The sequence below is a fragment of the Tauraco erythrolophus genome, chromosome 1 (genome assembly GCF_009769465.1).
Source record: "Tauraco erythrolophus isolate bTauEry1 chromosome 1, bTauEry1.pri, whole genome shotgun sequence".
NCBI classification, from domain to species: domain Eukaryota; kingdom Metazoa; phylum Chordata; class Aves; order Musophagiformes; family Musophagidae; genus Tauraco; species Tauraco erythrolophus.
Window position 1 is genome coordinate 1,622,149 of NC_141465.1, and position 23,860 is coordinate 1,646,008.

The 23,860-nt window shown below is 51.6% G+C and overlaps 1 protein-coding gene across 1 annotated transcript; it reads left to right on the forward strand.

Moving 5' to 3' along the window:
- Window positions 1-6,774: 6,774 nt before the first annotated feature.
- On the forward strand, window positions 6,775-19,215 carry CD4 (CD4 molecule). The gene is made up of 10 exons (XM_086611333.1): window positions 6,775-7,022; window positions 14,083-14,193; window positions 15,003-15,158; window positions 15,249-15,392; window positions 15,629-15,904; window positions 16,335-16,697; window positions 16,807-17,049; window positions 17,140-17,258; window positions 17,499-17,566; window positions 18,847-19,215. The coding sequence occupies exons 2-10, from the start codon at window positions 14,106-14,108 to the stop codon at window positions 18,860-18,862; spliced, it is 1,473 nt and encodes a 490-aa protein (XP_086467459.1). The 5' UTR covers window positions 6,775-7,022; window positions 14,083-14,105; the 3' UTR covers window positions 18,863-19,215.
- The last annotated feature ends 4,645 nt before the right edge of the window (window positions 19,216-23,860 follow it).

Below are 23,860 nucleotides of genomic sequence, written 5' to 3' on the forward strand. Positions count from 1 at the left end.
ACCACAGGCATTCATGCAATTACGTACGGTTACACCGCAAGACCTGGTATGCAGTAGGCACCTCAATACCTGTGTCTGGTCCTGAAAATACTTTATTTGTAATAGAGAGGACAACGGCGGCCAAGGTGCACAGTGACCCCCACCTACAAAGGCTACGAGGCCTCAGACATGGTTGTATATAAACACGAATTCCAGCTCTGGGGCGCTGAGAACAGCATCTGAAGCTTCACAGGTGTTGCAACCTTGCTTTTGTAACCACTTCACGCAGATGTCAGCATCACTGACAAAACACAGGCACCAACAAAAGTGACAAGCGCGGCCACTGAGCTGTTTTGTTTGACAGAGCTCAAGGAAAAATGCTCAAAAGCCAGCTGCCACCAAAGCAGAAATAACCGTCCATGGCCACGGGAAGATTTACCTCCCAGATGCTGCGGGATAAAGACTGGATCCGTGCAACACTAGGAAGCAGGAAAATATTTCTGAACGCTGAGGAAATCGAGATGGCACAAGGCAAATCAGTTACAGCTGACATGAAGGACCAAGAATCTGTAAAACAGCAAACCTGAAACCTGTTCCAGGTGGAGTCAATAAGCAGGAGCAGCAAATAAAGCAAATGTCATATGAAGGAAAGAGATCTGATGCTTTTCCACAAGGATACAGCTACAGGTGCAAAAATCAGATAAATATTTCTGATGTATGAGAAGCAAAAGGTTGATGAAACACAGGAAGTCCAGTGGATTCCCTTTCGGCAGTGAAGAGCAGTAAAAGAAGGCAAAGAAAGTGTTATGTATACAAATTCCTTTGCATCTGACTCCTCCAAAAGGAACGGGAAGAGGATCTTTAATCCCAAATTAATCCTTTTTGATAAGAAAGACCAGGACTATCAGAAAAAAAAAACAAACAAACCATGACTCAGTCCAGATGTTCTGCATCCGAGACTTCTGAGGGGTTTCAAATGACAGGCTAAATAAGCGCTAGTGAATAGTGTCATCTGGGGTCCCCCAAGGGTGCCCCCGAAGGGTCCCCCCAAGGGTCCCCTGAAGGGTCCCCTAAGGGTCCCCCAAGGGTCTCCCCAAAGGGTCTCCCCAAGGATCCCCCCGAACGGTCCCCCCAAGGATCCCCCTGAAGGGTCTCCCCAAGGGTCCCCCAAAGGTCCCCCAAGGGTCTCCCCGAAGGGTGCTCCCGAAGGGTCCCCCAAGGTCCCCCAAGGGTCCCCCCGAAGGGTCCTCCTAAGGGTCCCCCAAGGATCCCCCCGAAGGGTCTCCCCAAGGGTCCCCAAAGATCCCCCAAGGGTCTCCCCGAAGAAGGGTGCCCCGAAGGGTCCCCCCAAGGGTGCCCCTGAAGGGTCCTCCAAGGTCCCCCAAGGGTCCCCCCGAAGGGTGCCCCCGAAGGGACCCCCCAAGGGTCCCCCAAGGATCCCCCCCAAAGGGTCTCCCCAAGGGTCCCCCTGCCCGCCCCGCTCTCGGCCCGGGCACCCCAGCGCCCGAAGCCCCGGCTGCCTGGCCTGGTGCCCCCATCGCCCGCACCTCTCCCACCGCGGGCTGCCCGGGGGTGGGCACGGCTGGTGCCGGCGGGGGCTGTGCCGCTCCCGGTCCCCGGGCGCGGGCTCCTGCCGCCATCTAGTGCCCGAGCGCGGCGGCGATTCGCCCCCCCCCCGCCCCGGCCCGGCCGTCGGTGGTTCCGCCGGTGCCGCGAACATCCCTCGCTGCTGCTGCAGCCCCTCCAGTTGTGCGTCGGAACAAATTTTAGCACCGACTTCCCGCCCTTCCTTTTGCCAACGTCGTTAAAATACGGCACTGAGTAATATCCGTCCCGTGCAGGTCCTTAACCCGCCCCCCCCCCAGACACCCCGCTGCTGCCTGTTGCGTTTCCGACACGTTTAACACCAGTTTGGGATTTTTTTAGGCTCGCTTTAGCCCCCGTCGCTTTTGGTGAAGTGCTTTTTGCAGCGAGCGATTCTTGGATCATCCCTCTCCCCGCTGCTCCTGAGCGGCCTCTGACTTCCCAGCACATCTGGCTGGTCTTTCTCCATCAGACTTCGCACCTCCTGCCGAAATACGGGGGACCTCTTGCTCGTGAAGAACATAGAATCGCAGAATGGTTTGGGTTGGAAGGGACCTCAAAGATCACCCAGTTCCAACCCCCCTGCCATGGGCAGGGACACCCTCCACTACACCAGGTGGCCCAAAGCCTCATCCAACCTGGCCTGGAACACTTCCAGGGATGGGGCAGCCACAGCTTCTCTGGGCAACCTGTGCCAGTGCCTCACCACCCTCAGTGTAAAAAATTTCTTCCTTATATCCAATTTAAATCTCCCCTCTTTCAGTTTAAAGCCATTGCCCCGTGTCCTGGCACTACACGCCCTTGTAAAAAGCCCCTCTCCAGCTTTCCTGTAGCCCCTTCATGTACTGGAAGGCTGCTAGAAGATCTCTGAAGATTTGCTGATTTTCCACTGTGCAGCAAATGAACCTTCATGATAACCTGCTTAGAAAGTCCTCTCTTCCCCATTTAGGCTTCTGCAGAGAGACTCCAAATGCCTGCAGAGAGGTACCTTCCCCCAGCACAACGTAGGAACCTTCCTCCTTTCCGAGGTACATGGCTGTGCTGGGGCAGATCACCAGGCCACCTCGCCAGATGGCTCGTTCTTTCTAGCGCTCCACGTCTAGCATGAGAAATGCCCCTCCACAAGCTCAGAGGTGTCAGCTGTTGCCTTGCAAAGAGAAAGCTCCTGGCCTTTGAAGTCGCTGGCATTCAGGTGCCTGAAGATGTAGTTTTCATGCCGTGTTCTACACTTGTCCTCCCTTCTCTCCAGTATCACCGAGCAATCACTGGTTTTCCAACACATCTGGGTACCCGTTACCCACCAGAGTTCATGGGCACACTCCAAGCCCTCGTTGACGTACAGGGAATTTGGTTTTAAGGAGACCATCTCTGGAGGTGTCTTGGCTTTCCACTGGAGTCAGTAAAAGGCCCTTCTCTCCACATCTGATTTCTGAGACCCTTTTCTCCCTTTTCCACACTTCCTTGGAGAGACTTTGTGTCCCTGCAGACTGTGACCTCCAGCCAGCGTAGCCTGGGAGCCCCCCCTCTCCACTGAGGTCTACGAGAATCCGTTACTCGCCAAACCCAGTTTGCAAAACTATTGCTGGTGATGGGATTAGAGCAAAGAGAGCGAGCGGGGTGGATGGGGAATGTCTCTGCAGGGGAGAAACCAGGGAAATACGGCTGCCACCAACTTGGCTGGGGGGAGCAGCGTGTGACTTCTCCTCCCTCCGCCGCAGGGTCAGTGTGTGATGCTGGATAAGCCCCACTTTCCCCAGGGCTACAGTACAGCAACTGTACCAGCGAGGTGAGAACCAGCCTCGCACGGAATTTAAAAACCAGTTAAATATTTATGAGGACTATTACATGCAGAAGAGAGACTGGCTGGCTAATATTATTCATCCCTCCTGGATTCTGATGTTTAATTAATGCTCGCAAAGTGCTTTGAGATGCTTGGATGAAAGTGATGCAAACATGTCACCACACACTGTGACCCTCGGTCCCAGAGGTATCTGTTCACCAGGCGGCTGAAGCAGCTCTGAGAGATGAGGTTCTGTCCTGAATCCCTTCCCTGGGGCGAGAACGGGTCCATGTGGGGGTCAAGCCTGCAGCTTTGTCACCTCAGGCCCACAGCCCTGCCTCTCCTTGCAACTCTGCAGCAAGTCCAAGTGTGCTTTGGAAGCTTTACCCCTTCAGGGAATGCTATTTCTGGCGGATATTTGCAGTGACAGAAGCCAACTGTTTAAAAACAAGCCAGTGTTTCTGCATCACAGCCTGCTGGGGAGACAAAACGCAAACCAGAACCCCCGCGAACTGAAGCACCAGCTCAATGCTCCAGAGCCCCAAGCCCTAAGATGGGTCTTACAAAGTCAACCCGACTTTTCCCAGCTCCATTTTCCCCAGGGCAGCCGAGGACCAGAAGGGACGTTTCTGTTTGCAGGCACATGAGAGTGTTTTGAAGATGCTGATGCTGGAGTCCCCAACACAAGAAGGACATGGAGCTACTGGAACGAGTCCAGAGGAGGGCCATGAAGATGATCCGAGGGCTGGAGCACCTCTGCTATGAAGACAGGCTGAGAGAGTTGGGGCTGTTCAGCCTGGAGAAGAGAAGGCTCCGGGCTGATCTTATTGCAGCCTTCCAGTACCTAAAGGGGCTACAGGAGAGCTGGAGAGGGACTTTTTACAAGGGCGTGTAGTGATAGGACAAGGGGCAATGGATTTAAACTGAAAGAGAGGAGATTTAGGTTAGATATAAGAAAGAAATTCTTTACATTGAGGGTGGTGAGGTACGGAATGGGTTGCCCAGAGAAGTTGTGGATGCCCCATCCCTGGAAGTGTTCCAGGCCAGGTTGGATGAGGCTTTGGGCAACCTGGTGTAGTGGAGGGTGTCCCTGCCCATGGCAGGGGGGTTGGAACTAGATGATCTTTAAGGTCCCTTCCAACCCAAACCATTCTGTGATTCTATGATTCTATGATTCTATGTGATGCAGCAGGCTCTCCCAGGAGAGCCGTGTCTCAGGGCTTTCACCGGCTCTGGCAAAGTGGGTGCCCATCCCATCCTGTCCCACAGCCTGTATCCCACACTGGGAAATTCCTGTCTCACACAGGTGGCTCCTCCTCTGTGATGGGAGGTCTTCATCTTTCTCCAAAGACACAACCAATGGACAAGCTGTTGCACTCAGCTGTTCCTTCCACACCTGGCGGCACGTTACAAACCTTGGTGCTGTGTCTGTCTGTCCCTGCTCCTCCATGTCTTTGTCTGTCCCTGCTCCTCCAAAGCCTGGCTGCATCTCGTACCCCCCATCCTCCAGACAAAGGGGCAAGCCACTGCCAGGAGGAGAAAAGTGGGCGGCACAGAGATGAAATCTCAGCCGTGTCTGGGGCTCAGTGGGTTTCCGCCGTCTTGGCTGAGGCTGGGATTCAGAGAGACACCAAATGTGGGTGGAAAACCACAAAAGCCCCCTCCTCCACCCTACAGAGAAGGGAAACAGCTGAGATTCAGTAGCGGTACAGGTTACCCAAGAGTAACCTTGTCTTGGGTTTGCATGGCAAGGTTTTGGTAGCAGAGGGGCTGCAGGGGTGGCTTCCGTGAGATGCGAGCAGGAGCTGGCCCCATGTCAGAGCCGGGTCCGGACAGCCTTAAAACAGACTCACCGCAGGCCAAAGTCGAGCCGATCAGCAATACTGGTGGTGCCTCTGCGATAAGGGCAAAAAACACTGCACAGCAGCTGTGAGAGAGAGGAGTGAGAAAATGTGAGAGGAGCAGCCCTGCAGACACCAAGGCCAGTGAAGAAGAAGGAGGTGCTCCATCCAGGCACTGGGGCAGAGATTCTTCTGCAGCTCCTGGAGAAGACTGTGGTGAGGCAGGTTGTTCCCCTGCAGCCCACGGAGATCACATTGGAGCAGGTATCTACTTGCAGCCGTGGAGAGTCCACGCTGGAGTAGGCTCCTGGCAGGAGCTGTGGCTCGTGGAGAGGAGCCCACACTGGAGCACGTTTCCTGGCAGAAGCTGTGGCCCATGGAGGACCCAAGTTGGAGCAGTCCTTTCCTGAAGGACAGTACCCCACGCAGAGGACCCACACTGGAGCAGTTAGAATAATCAAATCAACGAGTAGCCCAGGTTGGACAGGTCCTTGAAAGATCACCTGGTCAAGTCTTTCATGGGAAAGGGTCCCTAGATGAGATTATCTAGCACCCTGTCCAATCACATCTTGAAAGCCTCCAGCAACAGGCCCTCTACTACGTCCCAGGGGAGATGTTCCAGTGAACGATCGTTCTCACTGTAAAAAATGTCTTTCGTGTGTCGAGATGAACGTGAAGAACTGTAGCCCATGAGAAGGCCCTTCATTGGAGCACTTCATGAAGGACCCCGTGGTGGAGCAGGGGAACAGCATGGGCAGGAAGGAGTGGCAGAGATGAAGTGCTATAAACTGACCACAGCCCCCACTACCTGTCCCCTGCAACACTTGTGGAGAGCAAGAGAGGCAGCAAAGTCCGGTGTGAAATTGAGCCTGGGAAGAAAAGGGGGGGTGGGGGAAGGTGTTTTTATTTTCGTTTTTGTTTCTCACTATCCTACTCTTGTTTTCAATTAGCTGTAAATTAAATTAAATTAAATATCTTTCCCCAAGTCGAGTCTGTTTTGCCCATGATGGTAAGTGGTGAGCGATCTCCCTGTCCTTATTTTGACCCAGGAGATATTTTGCATCTTATCTTCTCCTCCTGCCTTGATGAGGAGGAGGAGTGTGAGGGTGGCTGGGTAGGCAGCTGGTGGCCAGCCAAGGTCAACCCACCACTGCTATGAAGAAAATACTCTCTCATCTCACCCCAAATCTCAGCCATCCTCCACAGACAGGTGCCCGTAATATATCGTCAGAGATCTCCTCTTCCTCTGTTATTATTACCCCTGTGCAACCCCTGGGGTCAGGTCCATGGCTCAGTCCTCAGAGGTGCCTCCTCTTAGCAGTGAGGCCGGAGAAGGGCTGGGAAATGGAGGTCGCCTTGCTCTTACCAAGTGTCAGAGACGCGGGCTGGGTCCGGATCCGCACAGCCGACACACCGATCTGCCACCTTTCTTCGTCAGCAAAGCAGAACCAGTTTCCACCAGTTCACTTTTAAGTTTCAAGCCCCGTCACGGCCTCCCATCAGCTGCCATATGGCCAATAGGCTCTCTCTGTTTTACACACTCATCCTCCCCAGGCGCTGCGGTGCATCGCCTTCCGTGATGGTCTCCATTGCTGTTCACACCCAGAATCACACGCGTTTGGAAAATCACCATCTACCCAGAGAAGCTGGACTGGCAGCAAGACCTTGCTGACGCTCCGGCTGGAGAGGAGGAGACATCAAGGCCAACATCTGTTGAGCTGCGTTCTCATCATCGACTTCGTTCCTCTTTTGTTGCAGCCGTAGCTGGCTGAGATCTATCACAGCAGGTGACAAACACCAGGAGACAGAAGCACAGAGGCACAGAGGAAGGAAAAGAGGTGAGGAAACTTTCTTTCTTTCTTTCATTCTTTCTCTGAAAAAAAAGAGGTCAATCGGTTTTCGTTTGTTTTTAATGTTCCGGACTTTACTATTCCACACGAGTTGCTGTTTCGGCACGGAGAGGTTGATTTTGCCCCACTTAAAGGTCTGAGGTGAAACCGTCTTGAACCTTTGACTTGGTGATGCTTCTGGCTGTGCGATTCTCCAAAGCCTTTTAGTTTTAACTAAGAAGTGTTTGTCTCTGGATTTTTCCCTGAAAGGGGCGAAAAAAAAAAGGGAGCTACGAAAAAACTCAACCTGCCCCAGAGCCTGGGGATCTCACAGATCTTTAAAACCCACAAACAGGGGAAAATGTCCAACATGAGGGCCTGCCACTGGTGACCATATATCCCCGAGGGCTGTACATCCACTCGGGAGCAGCCCTCCACCAGCTGCCACTTGCTATCACCTTCTCCACGTGCCCTCCAGGAAGGGGAACTTTATTCTAAAAAAAAAAAAAAAGCCTGAAAAATAAGAAGATGCCAGTCTCCAGCTCTAAACTAGGGACATCTCCTTAAATCTGTACGTGGTGGGACCGGCGGGCTCTCTTCTGCTGATCTGGACTGACTGGCTCACTGCCCGACACCGGCTGCTGATGCAGCTTGATCCACCAGCTCTGGGCTGAGCAAGCAGGATTTCTTGGAGAAGCAGGGATCTTTTCAGTTTAAGGACATCAGAAAAGAGACTTGCCTTCCCCTTCCGTGGGCCACTGCGCTGTTGAAAACAGGAGTTTCATTTCTGGTTGAATTTTTCAACTTTCAGGTGGTGTATCCTACTCAACCTTCATCAGCCACCTCAGATACTCCCCTACGTGGTGCATGAAGACTGAGCTCAGGGTTCCTACTTCAAAGTTCTCCACTAAAAACTGAACAGTCCTCCTAAGTCCTTGGTGCACGTTAGCCTCAAATCAGTCCGCAGACTTCTCCTTTCTCCTCCCCACGAGCATGGCTGCCAAAGCTGCCTGCGGCACGGCAGCGCTCGCTTCCTCTAAATCGCGCATCCCTCCCGTTTGTCCTCATGGCTCTTAAGCCACGTGCCCAAGGACCGTGTCCACCTACTCCACCGCAGCCTCACACCCTGTATCCACCAGTGGAAAACTAAGGAGGGATGCAGTTTTGCTCTGAATGGGTGTGCATACTCCGTTTTGCCGTGCTGACCTTACGTACGTAGACCCTTCTCTGGTCTGGGCTGCACGTCAGGGACGCTGCATGGTGAGACCTTGATGTCCCCATTCGGGCAGCGGTGTTAACGATGCGTGAACGTCATCCCAAGCACGCACAGGGCTTGGGGGGCTGATGGAGGGCCTGTTTGGGAGGGCATCTCACTGACTTTGCTAGCCACAGCCTCCAGTGGCTTTGGAAAGTCACCCCTGGGCTGCAGCGGCGAAAGATGGTTTGTGGAGCCTGGAGAAGAGGAGGCTGAGGGGAGACCTGATTACAGCCTACAAATACTTGAGAAGGGATGGTGGGGAGGTGGGGGAAGGGCTCTTCACATTAGTGATGGGTGATAGGACAAGAGGAAATGGGTATAAGCTTAGTCAGGGGAGGTTCAGCTTGGGTGTTAGAAAGAATTTCTTCTCTGAAAGGGTTGTCAGCCACTGGAACAGGCTGCCCAGGGAGGTGGTTGAGTCCCCATCCCTGGATGTGTTTAAGAATAGGGTGGATGAACTACTTAGGGATATGGTTTAATGGGGGATTAGGGGCGGTTGGACTGGATGATCTCTAAGGTCTTTTCCAACCTGGAAATCTATGAAATCTATGAAAAGAGGAGGGTTAGGAGGAAAGACAAGGGGCTAGGTGGGGTCGGCCACTCCAGTCTGCATCTGCACGATGTGGTTGATGCTCCAGGGCTTAGGGGGACAGTGAGACCCACGGAATGACCTTCGCTGCTGCCATCTCTCGGCTTGCTGCTGGCTGCTCCTGTTGCCCTTAGCCTCTGAACCGCCTGCTGCTCTAACGTTTGCTTTAACGTTCGGAAGCCATTTCGAAGCAACGGCGACTCGGAGCCACATCAGCTCGGCTTGAGATGTTTAAATGGAGAAAAAGAGAAGCGATCCCTGTTGGAGGAGCCCCAAAGCCAAGCCCAGCCGATGCACAGGGACGAGGGGCGGCCGTGTCCCTCCGCCCTCGCCTGGCACCCACGGCGGGGGGACCAGCGGTGGTGGTGGTGGCCGGGGCACGGAGCCCCGGTGCGGGCGGAAGGCTGGGAGGTGCCAGCGGAGCGAGCTGCTGCCGGATCAAAAGCTCAGCCACAAGCAAGAGCGAGAGAAGAAAACAAGAAAACCGCACGGCGTGAAAGCGGCACGGGAACTCGCAGAGAGGAACGGGTTCTGAGCTTTGGGTTGGGTTGTGTGTGTTGGTTTGGTTTTTTTTAATTTCAGTTTCCTCCCGTGTCATGCTGGTGGCAGCCTGGGAGAGAGCTCTGCAGCCGTCACCCATTGCTGGAGGGAGCCAGGGGCTGCCGGTCCCTCTCCCAAGCAAATGCTTTCCTGGTCCTGCTGCCATCATCCCCCAGACCTCAGCTCTTCTTTCCCTATCCCTCAGAGAGGCAGGGATTATTAAAAGAAGTCAAGAAGGAAATTAAACCAGTTTAATAAGAGGGGGAAGTTGAAATGAAATGGAAATCAATGCTCACTTGGGAGGGAGCCCTGCTCCTCCGTCGCTAGAAGTGCTAATAAATCACGTACGCCTGGACCGTTTCTGGTGCAGAGGCCAGCTGGCATGAGATGGTCTGGGCTATTAAACTCACTTAACCTTCAAAATGAACTGGCTACACGCCAGTCACCTAATGGGAGTGGTCCCTGGTCCCTGCCAGCACCTAAATCCATCCTGGGAGTTGCTCAGGAGAGCGAGAGTTGTCCAGGGCCAAAAACATGTCAGGAAATGTTCTAGTGATTGAACAGGACTGGTGAGCGTGTTCCAGTGCCTGCGGACATTCCCTGACACCACTTAATTTGTGAGTACCACCAGGAAGATGCAGATGGGCTGCCGGTGAGGAGGCTGCGGGTCTGCGACAGGCATCTGTGAACGGGAGCTTGGTCAGTTAACGCAGCAGAGCTTTGCTCTCCGAGGGCTGCAGACTCCAGACCTGTGATCTGACTGTGAGGGATCCAAAGAGAAACAGAAAGATGGGGAAAATGGGAAGTGGCATGCTTAAGAAGTAGAGATAAGCAGGGGATAGAAAAAGTGCATGAAAGACATTCTGGCTGCAGGAAATCGATTTTCCCCCCTGGTGGTAAACATCATGTCGTAGAGACCTGCCACAGAAAGACAAAGATTAGTGTGAATGAAGTAGGAATGCAGAAGGTGTGAAACCATGAGAAGAAACAGAAAAACAGAGATGCATCCATCTGCATCGGCCAAGCTGCGCGGAGTCAGCCGCTCACCGGTCCCACAGTGCTCTGGTTCCGTGGTTTCACCCAACACCCAGGTAGCAAGAAGGCGAAGAACAAACTGACTTCCCAGCCAAAACAAGATGATGAGGTGTGACTCAGTGATTTCACCCATTTTCACCCGTTCCATCACCTTCAGGTCTCATATAAATCTTAATGACTTAATTTGACACCCAGCACTGACCCTGTTAATTTGTAGATATCACTTTAGAGTGGAGGCTGACTTTTCCTGCTGGTCCCCCTGGGATGGTTGAGAGTCCACAGCGGGGACAAAGTTTCTTCCATCGTCTCAGGAATGGATTTTATCCAGGACCCTACGCCCTTTCTGGGTTATAGATTCCTTCGGAGCGAGACGCGTGCAGATGCCGCGTTGTTGCCCCTTTCTTTATTCCGCAGCGTAGCCCAGCAAACTGCTCCATCACCACTGCTGCATCCTGTTGGAAGTGATCTCCAGTCACGTGCACCGGCTCCTTCGTTGTACTGGTTTTGCACAGAACAGCTCATGCAAACATTCCCTGGGGCTGGGATGGGGTTTTTTTGCGTTGCATGAGGCAAAGCCACAAATCTTCTCTGACTGTGCCTTTGCTGTCTCTGTCTCTTCTGATGGTGCACGTGGCTGCTGCCTTGCTCTTGCACCTGTGTTTTCGATGAGAGTACGTCTGCACATCTGTCTAGCTGTCGGGTTGTTGGTCGTGCTGACCTCGTCTCCACGTCAAGGTAGTGCTGACGTTTCCGTCTACTCTAAGGTACATGGAAAATCATAGAATCACCATAGAATCGTCTGGTTGGAAGAGACCTTCAAGATCATCGAGTCCAACCATTCACCCTGCACTGTCAGGGTCCCTAAACCATGTTCCTCAACACCAAATCCACACGGTTTTTAAACACCTCCAGGGATGGGGACTCCACCACCTCCCTGGGCGGCCTGTTCCAACACTTCACAACCCCCCCGTAAAGAAATTCTTCCTGATATCCAACCTAAATTTCCCCTGGCGTTAACTTGAGGCCATTCCCTCTCGTCCTGTCATTCATAACATGGGAGAAGAGACCAACCCCCATCTCCCTACAACTCCCTTTCAGGTAGTTGTAGAGAGCGATAAGGTCCCCCCTGAGCCTCCTCTTCTCCAGACTGACCAGTCCCAGCTCCCTCAGCCGCTCCTCATAGGACAAGTTCTCCAAACCCTTGCTTTTCTCTGAACCTGCTCCAGCACCTCAACGTCTTTCTTGAAGTGAGGGGCCCCAAACTGGACACAGTACTCAACTCTCTGATAGTTTCATGTGTTCTGAGTGTTTAAATTCATTTCAATATTAAATTATCCTCATATTGTATTTAATATTGCACATAATGCATATAAATATTGTATAAAATTATTCTTGCATTTCTTTTGAGTTCAATCCCATTATGATTCCAGCCTTCATTCTGTCATGTTACCCATGACAGGAGGTTTCTATTATCAGCTAGAGCTGAGAGACCATCCCACCAGCTATCCTACCGACTTCTCTGAAAACCAGTGGGAATTTTTTTGTTAGGGATTCAGATCTCCTTGTGCTGGGATGTCTCCTCCACACTCTTGCTACTTATCAGTTCTACTTCTGATATCCGATTTTCTCCATCTGTAGCACCCATAGTGTTTTCCCACACTCCATGAAAACGGGATTTGGTTTGTTCAGCTTGCTTCCCACTGCTTGTCCCTTGAGCTTCGCCAGCTTCTGCCTGACCCTTCACTTGAGGCCGTGGAGTTTTTGTACTTCGGATGCTTCAGCCCACATAATACGCTCATCTACATTTGTTGGATTTTCCCCAGGCTTTGTTTAAAAAAGTTCTGACTTTATGTGTCAGCAGCCAGGTGCTGTTTTGGTTTAACCGAAGCCTCTCTTGCTTTAGATGAAGCCCATGTTTTCTGTACAGCACCCTGTGCTCCCCGAGTTCCCCTGTTCTTGATGACCTCATGCTCCTCTTCTTTACACTACTTTCTTTACTTTCTCTGTCACACTTTGCAGCCCTAGCCCTCTGCCTCATCTCATGTACGTTTCTAGAAGCATTTCCAGCTTTGAACTTCCTGCCTTACTGGCAGAAGCTCTTCCTGACCCGCTCCTACGCTGTCAGTGCTCACGCAGCACCCTCCAGCTCCCCTTCTCGAACCTCCAACGTCCTCCAACCTTTGCCTCATCTTGAGCTCGGAGGTGGGATGCATCTGAGCTGCCCCAGTGCCTCCTCAGCTGTCTCCATGGCCCCTCCTGGCTTGGCCACCTCGGCCACAAGTGGCCCCTGGGCTGTGTCTGTCTGAGGGACAGTGGATGCCTGCCAGGGACAAGTCCTCGTAGGGCTGACACCTTATACAAGCAACAGGAAAGGTCTGTCCCAAGGGCCTCTTGGCATGGGGAGTGCCCACTTTTGGAGAGGGGAGGTCACCTCACCGTTTTTGCTCACTCCCCAGTGACCAGGTAACTTGCTTGGGTTCCTTCTTGTGGTGTATGCCTTGGTTTAGGGATGGAGAGCTCAGTAGTCTTCTTGCACCATCACCCATGGTCCCCTTCACCTTGTCAGCCCACCCAGCTGCAGCTGATACCAGCACTTGGTCTCAGCTATAGTCAGATACTTCTTCTAATTTGATAACTCACCTTAATGTGAAAATTAGCTCCCAGCTCCTGATTAGGTTTTGTTACCATCAATCCGTCTTCTTTCTGACCTCTTCCCTCCCTTCTCCCCACACTTTTTGTTGAACACTCCTAAGAATTCAAGTAAGTTGTTCCAACAATATCTTGGTGATTATTGAGATTTTAAAGAAATAAGTAGACAAAAAGAAAAATATTAATAAGAGCCTAAAGATGGCCTTAATCACAGAATCACAAAATCACACAGAAATATTTAGATGGCAAGGGATGCCCAGAGGTCTCCAGTCCAACCTCCTGCTCACAGCTGGACTCCTTATATCTAGCCAACAGTTCCTTGCTGCAATCTATGGCTGCTGCCTCCTCTTCCTCTCCTGTTCACCTCTGAGAAGGATGTGGCTCCTTCTTCTAGGTAATACTCTTCAGATAACGGGAGACTGAAATTAGATCCCACCTTGGCTCTCTTCTCCCTGCCAAACCCAGCTTTCTGTCTCTCCCTGTATACCACGTGCTCCAGCCTCCTGACCGTCCCAGTAGCCCTCCGTTGGACAGTATCCAGTTCCTTGGCATCCATCTTGCACTTGAGGGCCCAAAACTGGATCCTTTATTCTAGATGAGACCTCAGGTGTGCCAAATACAGGGAGATAGCTACTCCCCTCAGCTGGCCAGCTGTGCCCGTGCTACTGCAGCCCTGTATGTGTTCAGCCTTCATCGCTGCAAGAGCGATGACGGTTCACCACAGGGAAGTAAAAAAGCACAAAACTCTTGGCAATATAAACACCTGCAGCCCAGTGAATGCCAGAAACCTTGGGATGAGTAAAATGAAATGTTTAATACCCAACTCCAAGGAGAATGCTGCAGCTGGATTCTTTGCTGAAACACAGGGCTCAGGTGACTTTACCAGTGAGTTTCCACTTCGCTGCGCTGACGGATGGTGGGTACTGACTGGGAACGTGGGCACCATCCACCAAGGTCTGAAAGTCAACCATTATTAACAGAGCATTTGGGTCTTCCAGGATAGCATCCCTTGGCACCGGGGATGGCAGGGAGGAGCGTTCCCACGGCGATGGAGTCATGCGGCTCAGTGGTGAGCAGCACGCTTGCCATCTTCATGGTTCTGCACCTGGGTGAGTCCTCGGTTCATTTGGGGTGGTTTTAGGTGCCTCCCTATTTGCTGTATAACATACCTCACAGGGCTTGGAGCAGCCTCATCCCAGCTGTGGTATCCCACCTTACCTTGTCTGGCCCACCCTGCACTGCCCAGCAGCTCTCTGCGGGGCCGTGCAGTGGAGGTGAGGACAGAGGGAATAGAAGCTGAGAGGTTCCCTACATCCCTCTTATTTCAGAGGCAGCACAATCAGCTCAAGCTCAGGGACTGGGGTTGTTCCCAGTCTGCCTGCTGAGCCTGCCAGCCGAAAGAAGGGTGCCTGGAGCCTCACCAAATTTGGGGAGCTTCCGTGCAGGGATGCAGGAGGTTCCTGTGAGATGTCCCTGTGAGTGCACAGAGTGGAAAACACTGCCCTCCACGCTGCCTCCAGCTCCCTGGCCAAAAACTTGTGTCTTCCAGGCCAGGTTGGACAAGGCTTTGGGCAACCTGGTGTAGCGGAGGGTGTCCCTGCCCATGGCAGGGGGTTGGAACTGGATGATCTTTGAGGTCCCTTCCAACCCAAACCCTTCCATGATTCTATGAGAAACAGAATAGCCCTTAGCCAGGTAAAGAGCCCAAAGTGGAGGGGAGGGAAGCTATGGAGCTGAAAAGAAAAGGGATTGATTGATGAGACAAAGGAATGAAAAATTCAGAAACTGGCATCAATCTTCCCGGTATCTGGGAAAGGGAGGAGAAACATCTGCATCTTTCTGGAGGGATGGGAAGTATTCCCTGAGCCACCCTTCAGAAAGTGAACGTGTGCCCTTTTTGGTGGGTATTGACTTTCAGGTCAGACCCCCATTATGGCTCAGCAAAACGACGTACAGAGCGGGGTCGCAGGACAGGCGGTGACCCTGATCTGCAGAGGCATACCTCACCACGCACAGGTCACCTGGAAGTATTACAAAGTTCTTATAAGGCAGTTTACGACGACCCATCTGAGAGGTAAGGCTTCAAATTCATCACCCATTCTCCCCAGTATATGGCTGAGAAACCTCTTCCCTCCTCACCAAGCTGTTTTTTTTTTTTCGAAAGGCAAAGCTACCATGACCGACCGATCTGAAATCAACTCCAGCAGTAAAAACTTGAAGGTGTCGGACTTAAGGCTCTCCGATGCTGGCATCTACACCTGTGAATATGGCTCCAACACAGTCAGTATCTCACTGCATGTCTTTAAATGTGAGTGATGAGAGGGCTTTTATCCATGAGGAGGGGAGGGGGGAGGACACTGCAGAGCTCGGAGACGTCTCTGCTGGGATTCTTCATCCAGCCACCATTTCTTCTGGCCTGGGCTCTCATAGTTCATTACTCCTCCATCTCCAGGGCACAAAGTCTGTATTCTCTTTGCTGTGACGCTTGTCCCTCTCTCCCAGGAAGAGGAGTTGACTTACTGGCTGCGCTCTTTCTCTTTACAGTGACCATCTCTTTAGACGGGCACTTCCTGCCGAATGAGATCGCTGAGCTGACCTTAATGCAAAATTCATCCCACCCTCTACCCGATCTCGACATCACATTTTTTAACAGTAACAATGACGTAGTAAGACCAGAACTCTCACGAGACAAGACCCGTGAAAAATACACACTGAGGTTAAATCAACTGGAGGCTACGGACAGCGGGACCTGGACGTGTCATGTCCACTCCGACTCTCCACTGATTGACCAGAGAATCCCCTTTAAAGTAAAGGTATTAGGTACGTGACAACAAACATGCAGCTCACACACAGGCTCGGGAACCAGCTCGTGAGCTGAGCTTTTACTTTCCAGCATCCCAAGCAATGGTGGGTGCTGCAGGGCTGATTTCCCACGGCTTCCAACACTGCAGCTTGAGGATTTCTCTGCTGCCTGAGCTCTGTCCCACGCTTGCTCCCATTTTCCTCTCCAGACTTGCCCTAAAAGATCTCCCTCTCCTGTTCTTCTCAGCTGTGGTGAGCTTGAGAGCTTTGGCTCTTTAAACTTATTCTCAGGCACTAACAGTTTATCCTTCCTGGGGCATCTCGTGGCTTTTCTCCAAGTTGTCTTTCAACTGAGCACAGCATGCGTCTCTCCGGATCAAGGGTGGATGTGGGGAAGTGAAGCCATGGTTTTCCCTGCCTCTGTATTCCTCGTCTCTTCTGAATTCAGGTTTTCAGAATCCAGACTTGGAAAGAAAGTATGCAACTGCTGATAGCACTGTCATCTTGTCATGGCACCTGAACTTCCAGAAAATAAAATGGAAAGCAGGCTTCACGGGACAACTGAACTGGAAACAACAGGAAAGTGCAACCGCTCATGAGCTGCTTGATTTCAACGTCACATCACGGGGAGAGCAGCATGAGACCAAAAAAAGCAGCCGCTTTCGGTTCGAGATACCTGAAAGAAAACCTGACAGCACCATAGCAGTGAAACTCCCCAAAGTCCATTTCAACCACTCTGGGCAGTACCAGTGCCAGCTGGCGTACCACCAAAGACACGCACAGAGCAAGATAGAGCTGGTGGTGATGAAAGGTGAGAAAGAGAAGTAGGTCAAGAGACGAAGCGCTGTAGAAATCTGCAAGCTGCAAGAGCACGGATGGACTCATCTTCCCACTCACATGTCCTTTTCTTGCCTTCACAGTCTCAGCTAACACTGTTGGGCCACTTCCCAGAGGGGCCGAGGTGACCCTGATCTGTCAGGTCTCTAGCCCGCTCCCACCCAACGCCCACTTGCTGTGGGAACGTGTGAACGGGACTCAGGCGGACGTCAAGAAGTCAAAGCCACATGAAGCAAAAGTGGAGGTGAACGTCAGTGCTGCGGGGCTGTGGAACTGTCACCTCGTCGAAGACAATGACAGGAAGATCAGCCTTAATTACCCCGTGGGTATGGAAATTAGCATCACGTCTCTGCCTCCACCCAAAAGCCTTACGATTGTCTTTGTGCCTGTCTCTGAATACTTCTCTCCTTCCACAGAGGAAGCTCCTGCTTGGATTAGCTACGTGATAACTGGAGCAAGTATTGGAGGCAGCGTCTTGGTGTTTGCCCTTGCGTGCCTGTGCATCATCAGTGGCATAAGCTGGCAGCGGAGAAGGGTGAGTGCCCTGGTCCCTGTGAAAGCTGAAGAGATGACAGTCTCCCCAAACCAGAGGAGGAGTCTGATTTTTTATCTGGGTGTGGGGCAGAACAGATAAAGGGTTAATCCTTAGACTCAAATCAAATGGTCCGAGATGGACAGTCTGCAGATGTCAGACGGTACTTTACTACCACTTCAGAGGAAAGCATTTGAAGCATAAAAATACCCAATCGTTATTTATCCCCTTCTCTCCTGGCAGCAACGGGCAAAAAAGATGGCACGAGCAAGACAGTACTTGCTGGAAAACAAGACGTGTCAGTGTCAACAGTAAGTGGCAATGAGGGCATCTGGTATGGGCAAAGAATCTGGTTTCAGGACAGGGGAGCTTGATGGCCAGGTGAGGAGAAATGGAGCTTGAGCCTGCTTGGTGCTACAGTAGAGCTGCGTTTCAGCGTTTTCAGCCCTTGCTCATGTAAATCCATGTTATGAGCTATAGAGCTATGAGCTATGTTTAGCAAATTTCCTGTTGTGCCCCAAATCCATCCTAGCACTGTGCTGGGAAACTTTCGAGCAGAGAGGTTTCACTCGAATTACCTTGATGTTGAGAGATTTTGGCTGAACCCAAGCAGGAGCTCCAGAGTCCTTTGATGGGTTCCACAGCGGATCTGGGACCTGGATATTGAGGAAAGGCACACAACCAAGCTCAAGGAAGAAACCCAAATTTTAAAAATCCATGATGTCCATAATGTGATTGCAGCTCTGCTAGCACAGTGCTGGAGTGCAGTTTGTGAAAATTGCTAATAACCTCCTGGGAGCCAGGAAAAAGAGGAGAAAAGCACAGCACACTGAGAACCATGCCCTCTCCCAAAGGCCTTGGGATATGAAATACCCCACCATGCCCTGGCCCTTTTCATGGGAGCGAGGATTTCTCAGCAGAGAAGCTGTTTTTTTCCAGGTCTTCAAGCTTATATGACACCAGGCATCACAAGCAGTTGTGAAGAAACACTGGCAGCTGTTTGGTCACTGGAAGTGCAGAGCTAAGGACAGGATAAATGGTTGTATGAACCAGTGCAATGAATGTATAGGTACAGAACTGTACTTCTGCTTGATTTTCACCGGTGACAGTGGCAAACTGTGAGAGTTTCACTCGTATTTTTGTTTCACTGTCGCTGGGAATTCAGTGAGAATGTTTATTGGCAAATACCACTTCGCAGCTGGGATGTGTATGCGGCGAAGAGCTGGTTAACATAACGTGTGTCAAAGAATTCGCTTTGGTTTCACCTACTTTTTATCAAGGTTAAAAGATAATCCCCATAAGGAGAGGACAAACCCATACAACTACATCAAAAACTAGATAAATCTGTGCAGTGCAAGTGCTGATGCAGTTGTTCTTCACCTCTCTTTGCCAAGTAAGCAGCTCGGTGTAACTGGAACCCAAACCACGGCGGTGTTGGATGCACAAATAACCATTTGCATCCTCAGCTGCAGATGGGCAGTCATTCTCTACACTAAGCACAAACGAGGAGGGGTTGGCTGGCTTTGAAGTATCCCAGTGAAACCTTTCCCCTCTACAATCCCAGTACTCACACAATACTTTTCTCTTGCAGCCAGCTGAATAAGTAGTATTGTGGCACTGGAGGACTCTGAAGGACTCATGAAGTCTCTGCCTGCACCTAAACACCTGCCAGCCCATAGTGCTCTGTGAATCCATCTCCCTTTCTCCTGTTTTGATGTAATTCTTTATTCCTTCGTCATTCCCCCAGTCTAATGCCACGGAGGGATGACGCTCCGGGGAACTAGGAGCCAATGGACAAGACAAGAAACCCTTAAGGATCCTCAGTTCTATAATGAGAGACACTGAACAGAAGATACACACACATACACATATATATATATATGCATGTTTTGCTCATGCCCTTAATTTGACCTTCTTGTGGAACCCATTTTATGCTCTTCTTTTATCTGCCTGGGCTGCAATAAATTACTTCGGGGTTGGGTTTAGTTTTTTTGCAAGATGGACTAAATTTTTTTTTTCTGTGGGACTCTCAGCTGGTTCAAATTTGTATTTCTCCTTTTCCTGCAAGGATGTGGAATCCTGATTCTCACTATCTCCCACCTCCCTGGCTGCCACAAGCCTTCCTTAACGTGCCAGCCCTCTGCTGTCCGTGAAACCTGTCCATCCTCATGTGCCTTTCCTGGGTGGTCTGAGCCCCCCAGCCCCGTCCCTAACCCTGCAATCTTCCCAACAAACCAATGCACAAGTGAAACCACCACAAGCAGTGCAATAATTCAGGACTAATCTTGTCGGGAAGGCAGTTCAGGATACCAATAGCTCCTGGAAATCAGAGTCTGAAGAAGTTGTGAGCGTCGACCTAGAAGGTAAGTTTGGGAAGAGGGTGACAAAGTCATTTCCTTAGGACAACAAACCAGCCTTGGACCGTGCAAGCCTGCGGAGTGCAGAGAAGAGATGCCTCTGAGAAAGCCACCGAAAGTGGCTCCTTGTTGGCTGGAGGAGATAGGAGGAAGGAGTGAAAAGCCCAGGAAATTTAAGATGGAAGTAAAAGCGTGTTGCAGAGACACCAGAATGTCCTGGAAGAAAAATATGGTTAAAATATGTCCACAGAAGCCTTTTGTTTATAGAAGTTATTCTCCTGTCTGCTGGTGGTGAGTCGAAAGGGCCTCGAGGTCCTACAGCTGCCGCTGGCCGTGGTCCAGGTCTGCCCGACTGCGCTGCACTCGCTGGGCAGAGGGAAGAGGGGGTTTCTCTGCAGCAGCCACACCAGCACCACGCTGCTACTGGTGGCAAAAAGGCAGGTGGCAACAACGGCAGAGACACCACCTGTGAGGAGGGTGAAACGTCCTCCTGCCAGCCCCGTCTCTCCGCTGGAACGGGGTGGAACGGGGACGCTGCACCCAGCAGCTGTGGCAGCAGGTGTGTGCCACCCTCGGGGTCATGCCCGCTGCTCCACCGTCATCCTCACACACGCAGGGGTGACAGCAGCTCGTGGTAATGCCGTTGTCCTCCCTGTAGCTTGTGTGCCTGTGCACACAAAACTACATTAATTTTGGAAAAGCCTTGGTCTGTATCCCGGCGCGTGCAGTTGCTCCTCCTGCCCCCTGCCAGCATACCTTGGGAGCTGGTTGAGGACCATCAGTCTGCTAATCAGGGTGGCATCAGGGCTCAAGGAGAGGTCACTTTGGGGAGCTGTATGATGGAAAATGAGCACAGGGTCAGCAGTGGTCGATACAACAATCATGGCAAAGTGCTTGGCATAGTCCCCTCAACCAAAACCAACCTCCGCTCCTGCAGTCCAGACCCTTCTCCTTAAATAACTGCTCGAGCACCCAAGTCCACACCTCTTTCCACCCACACGGGCATCTGGAGCAGAGGGATCATCCTGTACCACCTGCTCCTCAGGTGGGACGAAGCAGCACGCTGGGTAAGCTCCTCCAGCACTACAGCCACCTCCAGCAGTTCAGATGCCACTGGGATGCCCGTAAGTACCCAACTGCATCCACAGATGCACAGCTTCCAGTTCTCCCATCTGGATGGGCATAACAAGAACGATAAGCCTTCCTCAACACTGCACGTTTCCTTGGTAGGTCTCCTGATCTCAGCAGTCGTGACCCTGCCCTACTCTACTTGAAACTCTCCTGCAAGCACAAACCACTCAAGGCTCTGATCTCATCAACCTGTTTTTTTTGGCAGCTCCCCTGTCTGTATCTTTTCACATGATGACCTTCTTCGTACCCTAATTGCACAGACTGCCCTGATTGAGAAAAAAGTCACCCACAGAGCGAGTCCTAGATGGGCTTTGCTTTCCATCTGAGCGCTGAAAGCTTCAAGGTGGGCTTCAAGGCAGCACGGAGGTGGAGGCTCAGACCAGATGAGAACAAATTTGCACAAACCAGAAGTGTCGATGTAGCTGTACCTGATGAGTCCTCAGCTGGAGTGGACTGCAGTGACATCTTGTCCAGGCCCAGGCTGCAGTAATCCAAGAGCACCCTCCTTTTCTGACACAACTCAGTGTCTCCAGAGCTCACGCAGCAGGTGACGCTGTGACAACAGCTCTCCTACGCGGCACTGGGGACAGAGATGGAAAGCCAAGCGTCCCTATCAGATGGCTTTGGTGTGGTCCCTTCCTTGTGGCACCCCCGGGCTCTACAAGCTGTGTTGCATGTATCCTGGTCCTCCTTCTCAGGAGGCATTGGAGACTTCTCCCTTTGCTTTGCGACGAAGATGCATCTACACTATGCAACGGAATAATAACGCCTCCGCACGACGCAAACCACAGCGATACACGACTCTGCGAAGCAGCAACCACCACGACACATTTTATCACGTGGTGACAGCTCATCAGAGGAGCCCTGAGATGAGGGCAGGACTCAGAAAGGCGCACACACGGCAACACTCACGACACGACAACGGCAGCAAGAGCTCCGTGCGGTGATGTGGAGACGTCGCGGAAAGCAAGAGTTTAGAAAAAAATGGGAGGTGCTGGTTTTCCCTAACGTCTTGGTCTTTTTGGTACTACTGTTCCCATGTTTCTGGGCTGCAGAAGGAAAAAAAAGCACATGCTTCAGTCCTTTGGACCCACCTCCAACGCATGGTCTCCTGTCAAAACCCCCAGACCTGCTCGCTCCAGCAGAGGAAGGGGCTTGGACACCGCTGAGGACATACTGCCCTGACCAGTTCTGCTGAACCAGAAGCACGTGGGCTGAAACCACCTCAGCCCATAGCCCACCCTCCCCAAGCCCCTCCTGTTTCCCAGTTTATTTCTGCCCTTGGAGCGCAACGCGAGGCGGTGATCCGGTGGATGCTGTCAGTCCGGATCTGTCCAGGCCGTCCACGTGACTCATGCTCCCCGCGGGCTCTGCGGCAAAGCACTCACATCCCTCAGCCTTCGGAGCCAAATGACCCTGTGTGCTTCTCCGCTTGTTCCCAGGGTCTGGAAGGGAGGAAGCTGTGCACTTCAGCCTCTTCTAATTTCTTTTTATCTCAGGGGGTAAAAAAAAAAAAAGAACGGTTTTCAGCATCCACTTGAGTGGCTCATCAGCCTAACGCAGCTGCAGCGAGCGAGCGGCTTCCATCCACCCTTCTTGGAAGTCAGGGTAGAGTTAGGAGTACCAGACCCTTGTAGATGCTCAGCTCAGTTCCTTTCTGAGGGTATTCCCAAGCTTACTAGGAGGAACCCCAGGGTTTGTTAGCGGCACCTCCAAACCACATGGGCTGCCTCTGCCTCGTGCGTGTCAGCATCCTTCCCCAGCATCCTCCTTACGGAATTCTTTAGCTCTTCTCCGGATCACTTTCTAGCCAGCTTGGCCGAGCCTTAGAGGTGCTTCCAGATATGGAGAATTAGAGAACAGCAGAATAAGAGGTGGTGGCAGAGACCTGCTGGCTGGCAAGGAATCAAAAGGGAAGAGAGGAGAAAGCCCAGCTCCTCAGTGGAGAAAGCCCAGCTCCTGTTTTAGGCTCCGGTCCTGGGAGGTCCCTCCTCTGAGCTTGTCTGTGTGCTGTGCAGGGGTAAGGTCCTGGAGACCAACAGCAGTAAGAGTGATGCCAGCTATGTGAGGACCACAGCTCCAGAGAGGCCACCACACCAGCTGGAATGATGAGGGGAGCCAGCATCCAGCATGTTAGCGGTGCTCCTGAAATCCCAGCCTATTTTTTAATTAAGAAAAGACTATTTTTGGTCTTGGGAAACCTCAGACATACCTAGACAAGCTAGGGGAACAGGTGGTAAAATGAGAATTGCAATTCTGTGTTAGAAACCCAAAGAAAAGCAATCATTTCAGCTCCTTCCAGATATCGTAGGTTCCCAGATTAATGATTCAAGAGCTCCTAATTATCCTTTCTGTGTATGAGAGCAAACAAGTAAGTGTTCAGTAATTTTGGAAAGTGGCATAATTAAAATCTGAAATGACATTTTAACATCCTTTACAGACTGGAACTCACCGAGCTGGGATATCAGTGAGGCCACAAGGGCAGGAGGAATGAAAAAGGGGTCAGTGACGTCCAGAAGAGAAGGACACGTGAAGCATTACTTGGGGCAGGCAGGGGGGTGGGGGAAGCAGGAGGATTGACACACCTCTGCCAAATGGCATGCAGTGCCACAACGACCATGTATTTGACAAGCCTACCCTGGTACTTCCTTTTCTCCAAGAAAATATCATATGCAAATATTTATGTATGCGACGGAGGGAAAAAAAAATCTTTTAGAAGGTGCCCAGCTGTGTAAGGAAAAACATTCAGCTGTAAACAAGCATCCACAGGTTCAAATCCTGGTTTCCACGTTGCAAGCCCTTAATATTTCTGTGTAGCTCATGACCAGCGCTACTTGTCTGTCCCCTGATGTGAGCCATTATCACTTGCCCATTTTGCAGATAAATTATCCAAGAAATCTCACTAAATCTTTCCGTACAGTGCTAGAAATAGAATCTAAGGTTTGGATATGACAAATCTACATTGCAGTCACTGTCTTTTCTGAAGGAATATGCTAACGTATCTGCTTGGCCGGATCCTTGTTAGCCATTAACCACACCCTTCCCGGAGAGCCAGAAAGGATGCCAGGAAACCTGCTTGCGGGCACCCCAGCGGAGCCTCAGCCACGTCAGGGCTCC